Source organism: Austrofundulus limnaeus, unplaced genomic scaffold (assembly GCF_001266775.1).
Source record: "Austrofundulus limnaeus strain Quisiro unplaced genomic scaffold, Austrofundulus_limnaeus-1.0 Scaffold61, whole genome shotgun sequence".
Classification (NCBI taxonomy): domain Eukaryota; kingdom Metazoa; phylum Chordata; class Actinopteri; order Cyprinodontiformes; family Rivulidae; genus Austrofundulus; species Austrofundulus limnaeus.
Genome location: NW_013952463.1, coordinates 861,113 through 867,145, shown reverse-complemented (window position 1 = coordinate 867,145; position 6,033 = coordinate 861,113). Strand labels below are relative to the sequence as shown.

General features: G+C 38.6%; 1 protein-coding gene across 1 annotated transcript in view; it reads right to left on the bottom strand.

The window, feature by feature from the left end:
• Window positions 1-107: 107 nt before the first annotated feature.
• Window positions 108-6,033, bottom strand: part of fut9a (fucosyltransferase 9a) — a gene marked incomplete at its 5' end in the record, with an annotated part of 14,150 nt that continues 8,224 nt past the window's right edge. Inside the window, 2 exon segments of the mRNA XM_014009742.1 lie at window positions 108-3,775; window positions 3,994-4,172. Coding sequence (XP_013865196.1) covers window positions 2,688-3,767 — 1,080 coding nt within the window. The 3' untranslated portion in view covers window positions 108-2,687.

Here is a 6,033-nt window from a genome sequence, read left to right as displayed (position 1 = left end):
GTGGAGTAATCATTAAAATGTGAAGTTGTATTCTTTTTAGATTTGAGTACTGACATTTTTTTAAACAAATTAAACTAAAAACTGTACAAATAGTAAAACACACATGCTAAATATCATTATTTATTTTGAGAAGATGGCCCTCTCCAGCTTATCCTAAAAATTAAAAAAAGGTTAAAAGACAACACAGAATACAAAGTTATAACACTACATTGTTTATAAAAGAACTCTGTGAGCTTCACTCATGTTTGCTAATTTGTTGTTTTTTAATTTTCTTTTTAACATTATAAGACATCTACACTTAAAACACATTTGGCAAAATACAACAATTTGGCAAAATAAATGTACTAATGTAAAGACTAACACTGATTATTTCAGTAAAGTGGCAGAATTTTTCCCACATAGTGTACAGTGTTTCTGAAGACCACCAACATCAGCCTCGGAACATAAACCCACCAGGAACATCTTGGTTTACTCTGCAGTGTGATAAAACACTCGTCAACAAAAAATAATAATAATCATGATTATCCTTTTGTTGTTGTTGTTGTTTTTGTGCAAAATAAGAAAGAATAAAAAGAAGATGGAAAAAAGAGACAAACAACATTCATTAAAAAACAGTTTGCTCCAATCATATTGGACAAGAAAGCTTGGTTTTCATTCAGGAGAACAGACTGTACAATATAAAACCATAAACAGAAGTTTCTTAGTATATCTCTGGGACAAACTGAGGTCTTGATTCTGAACTCACAATTGCTCCTTTAAGACAGCCACACAATGTGAGTCACAGAACGTCACAAATAAAAAGTGCTCTCTCTGCTGCATTTTGGCACAAACTTCTCCATTAAGACATGCCTGTATTGTTACAACCTGATACAAAATTCATGAAATGTAAAAATACCAAAAYCCCAAGCACCTAATCATTGTTTCTGATGTTTTTGACCCACTTCACAGGCCTCTCACCTTACTTTTTATTACAAAGCCTCTCCAGGCATAAAGCATTGCACAAAAGGATACAGTAGAATCCCAATCACCTCCTGACCACACCGACATGACAACAAATCTTGAACTTATTTAAACTGAAAAGTATATACAACACATTGTAATTTTTCCTCCTTAAAGAGCTCCATCAGTCTGCTGAACATACAATAAAGACCTCTATCAGCAGCCTGGTCTGATCCAGTTAAAGACTTGGGTATCATATTTTATGGGAGCAGATTGATTCTTACTTTACGAGTTGGTCCCTTAGACAGTTAAGAAATATCAAAGTTATAAGCTAAAATGTTTAAGACTTTGACCGAGAAGCTCCCAGTTCAACTTGCATAAAATGTTTCCATGGTTTTGCTCAGAAATTTGTGTAAAAAAAGAAAAGAAAAGGGCATTGCTGTTGAAATTACAATGGCCACATAATAATGTAAGAATAAGTTGTCCTTATGAAACATAGTAATGTGATATCCACAGGTACTGAACTGTCATTCTGTAGGGTTTTATTTGTGTGTGTTGTAAAGATTTCAACAATAGACAGAAAGGGAGGGAGTGAGAGGGTKGCGAGAGGAGGTTTCCTTTCCTCAGAAAATGCATGTTAGGTTCATTGGTATCTCTAAATTGTCCCTAAGGTATAAGGTTTGAGTTTCATTATTTGCCTCATTTGTCCCTGTGTGGCCCTGTGACGGACCTGCAGCCCTGCCTATCACACAATGACTGTTGGGAGTACCAGCATCAGAGAAATAGTATCCATTATTTTGCATGAAACTAACATCCATGTCAAGTTGTATGGATTGTCCGTTACACACATTGTCCACTATTTTGAATGTATAGAGACACATCGAGAAAATCTCATAGATTTTTTTTTCAAAAACTTAACTTCCAATTTGTTTCACGTACCAGTTAAGCTGTAATAAAATGCAAGAAAGTTAGAAAGTTTGCTCTGTTCTCTTACCCACACTAGACTGTACCTGCTCCCCTGCATATGCTGCCAACCCAGCCCCTTTCTGTTGTATGAAACTTACCAATTTATGAAGGTCAGTATACAGGTAAAGCTGTAGAGGTTAACATGTAAAAACTGACAAAGTAATCAGGGTTCTGCAATTATTTTATCCCTTTTTAAAAKCTTAGGCATTACCAATTAAAAATTTTTCACCCATTTTTGTGTTTTCTAAAAAAGAGAAGTCAAGAAATATCAGCGTAACACTATTGGCAACATATATTTTTAAATGACAGTACCGAGCACAGGAAAGAAGGCAAATATGCTCTTTCTTATCTGCTAAATAAAGGTGTTGKTTTTTTTTTTCAGTTTGCCTTTTTTTTCTATCAAGGTCGCTCATCTTGAAAATAATTTTGATGGGAACTTTTCAGAGTAGTGTAATGCCCTCTCCATCCAGTTAAAATGGCTGTCATATTTTCACATATTTAAAAACAGGTACTTGTTGACTTAGCAATGCAAATGCAAATGTACAAAAAATATATAAAAAAACACCAAAAGAATTTAAACATTATGCACATGACTTATTTGACCTAGCTTCACATTTCAGTTCATTACTGCATAGGTGACTGAATCACTACCACAGATGAGATGTTTTCATTTCATGATGACACTTTTTTTACTTTTATATTCTCCTTCTAGAGCCACCTTTTTTCAGTGTGTCTTACAACGTTATAAAAAGATGGGTACTGCATAGCCTGTCTGAGCACTATCAGCCCCAATACCACTTGTTAAGGTCATTAAATGACTTGTACTCCTTGTGTCTTCTCAAGTAATCACAAGCTAGGCATGTGTGCTCTGCCCAGAAATGGGCTCTCTTTACTTTAAAGWGCTGCCGCCACTTAAAGTATCTCAGATACATTTCCTCATTCTTGTCCAGGAGCAGCAGGTACTCTGCCAATTCCTTGGGTGAAGAGAAATCATCCACGTGGATAAAAGCATCCCCTTGAATAAAGTTTTCATAGTTCTGCCTGGTTGAGCCAAGAACCACTGGCACTGTGCCCACAGAAAGTGGAACATATAGTTTCTCCGTGATGTAGTCTTTGTGTATGGAGTTCTCAAAAGACAAATAAAACTTACAGCTGGCCATGGTGGGGATATAGTCTTGGTCAGAGACGTGCTCCCCAAAGGCTTGTCCATATGCATGAACCTCGATGTGTTTGTACAACTCGTTGTAGTATTTAACCCGCACATGCTCAGGGTTCCAGTTGCTTACGATCCAGCAGAGCAGTTTGTTTTTGCCAGGTGGCACAAAGTCCTCCTCGGTATCTGTTGCTACAATGGTCCCATAAGGCACTTCAATGTCAGAATCCTGACGGTAATTGAGAGTCAAATTGAACAAGTTGTTGATCTCTGGCAGCTGAGGGGAATGTGAAGGCGACTCCAAGTTCATCCATATCCACTTCTGGAACGGCGGTCGCTGTTGAGTTGGCAGGTTGGACAGGTCTCTGGCGATGTCTCTGTGGTGGATAACCACCCCATCTGATTTGTTGTAGAAGTTTCTGTCTGCTGTGATGAAGCAGCCTTCGATGTTGAACTCTGAGCTGCAGACGTTCAGGTCATATGTTTGTCCAAAGGGCCAAAGCCAGACCAGTACAGTGGTCAGGTTTTTATTGCTCTTTGTAGAGAAGAGGTTCTTGACCTGGTCTGTGGAAACTGTTGACTCTACTGGGCCGTATAACCAGCTGGTGGATGGCTTAAAATACATCAAAAAGACAGTCACAAAGCATCCCAGAATGAAGATTGTGATCAGAAGGGGTCGCAGAATTTTGTTAAAAGTTGCAGATGACATACTCTGACCTGCAAAGAGCACAGCACAGAGAAAAGGCAGATTCATTATCAGGAACAAACATATTACACAGTATTAATAAAGATTTTCATGCTAGATTGCTAAAATTTAACAGCATCTGTGGCACATTTGAGAACATTTGATTTGAACTGTTACGATTTCCAATGAACCAAAAAGTTAGAATAAAACTTAAGTAGTGGTGACTTTCTAATCTCAGTGTTTTATAGACCTGTTTTGGCTGTATGTTCCAATCCACGCAAGCTCTCTTGGGATTCAGTGCTCAAAGACGAAAACTGCTGGTCACAGCTGAGAGATGCTTCATGGCTCTTAAGGAGAAAGATAATGACCCCTAATGATCTAATGAAGTGCACTGAATCGTGAATCAGCGGGTCTTCTTAATGATACCTCCTGTAGTTGAGCATGAAGAGAAAGAACAAGAAAAAAGATCCATGAAGCAAACAGAAATGATCAAATATTACAGCATAAAAGGCACGTTTGAAGGTTTTAGTTGACAAGTAAATACACATTTTGTGAGAACAAACAAAGGAGATGAATAGTATAAACTGAAAGAAAAGAATAACCAGCTGACACTAGTTATTATTAATATTTTTCACTTGAAGCATAGGTTTAGGCTTATTCACATTTTTAAGTTTTTCCAGCTCCCTGGAGCTCAACACACTGAGTTATCTTGAGAAAAACAATTTATTGAACCATATCTGATCTGAAGCTACCATGATTTTCTGGATGTTATTGCTTATCTGTCCCCAACACTGACACTGCTTTGGCACAAATGACTTGCTGGTGGATGCTGACTCTCATTTCTTCTCTTTACTCATCCATCTTGATCTGATTGCTGTTTTGATCACATTTCATATGTATATGAATGAGTATTTCTATAAATGGTATCAGTTGGTAGAGCTGATGCCTCTCAGCAAGAAGGTTGCCGGTTCAAATCCAGGCCCGGGGACCTTTCTGGGTAGAGTTTGCATGTTCTCTCCTTGCATGTGTGGGTTCTCTCCGTGTACTCCAGCTTCCTCCCACAGACCAAAATCATGACAGTTAGGTTAATTGATAACTCTAAATTGTCCCTAGGTGTGAGTGAGAGAGTGAATGGTTGTTTGTCTCGTTTGTCTCTATGTGTGGCCCTGTGATGGACTTGCGACCTGTCCAGGGTGTACCCCACCCCTTGCACTATGACTGCTGGACATGGGTACCAGAGACCCACATGACCCTGAAAGGAATAAGCGTGTACAGAAAATGGGTGGATAGCATGATTATTGCACTTCCTGTCGAATGAAGTGGGTGGGGTATGAAAGGAGCTGTGAAGCTCTTTCCCTCACTTTGTTGATCTCCTGAAGTGGAGTTTGTCTGAGGCTGAACCACAGACTGTTGGTATGGTGCGTGCAAAGCTAATTTTGTCGTGGTGAAGGCTAACTTGTTCTGTTCCTCCTCCTGTGTGTGCGTAAGTCTGCCCAYGTGTCAGCAGGCAGGTTGCCTTCTGACATTTGGGACCTCTGCTGTTTTGTCTCTGGACCTCCATCAGCTGTGGTTTTGTCTCCAGATAACATCGCTAAATTGTGTCCAGATGCTGGTGGGAGCTCAACATGTTTCCAAGCGTTGGTGTTTGGGGCGTGGCATCTTAACGCCTGATTTGCGTCTCATGGTGGTGCGGCCAATTAGCCACCCACCTGGTCTTGACCTTAATCTTAAAATTGTTATTTTCTCAGTTTCTTCTTAGAGTTTAAATGGTTAATTTTATTTCCCTACTGGACATTAAATTTTCAGTTTATTGTTTTTTTTATATAACTCAGATGTTTTGGGCTGGCATTTGTTTGTTTTGTTTTGTGTAATGATATAGTAATTTGGTTATTTTGTTTTCGTTGTATTGGACTTTGCCACCTGTGTTGATGACTGTGTTTCTTTTTCCTTTTTTTCAGTTTCTGAGGTCCAATGGTGGTGCTGGTGTGGTGGCGGTGCCTTCATCTTCTGTGTGCCAGGAATCCTGAGTTAGGGTTGTCTCACCATGTGCTGGGTGCTTTAAAGGTTTTTTTTTTTTTTTTTTTTTTTGTTCTTGTTTGCTGTGTTTGGTGGGTGCCATCTGATACTGCAGGCTCCTACTGGTAACCTCAGCTTCTGTTTTCTTTTTGTTTATTTCTCATATTTTTGGTATCTGTTAGGGGTGATTTTTGTTTTGTTTTAAACATAATATTTTTAAATAGAAACAAATGAATTGTTATAAATCTGAACAACAGTCTCAGGTGTGTATATA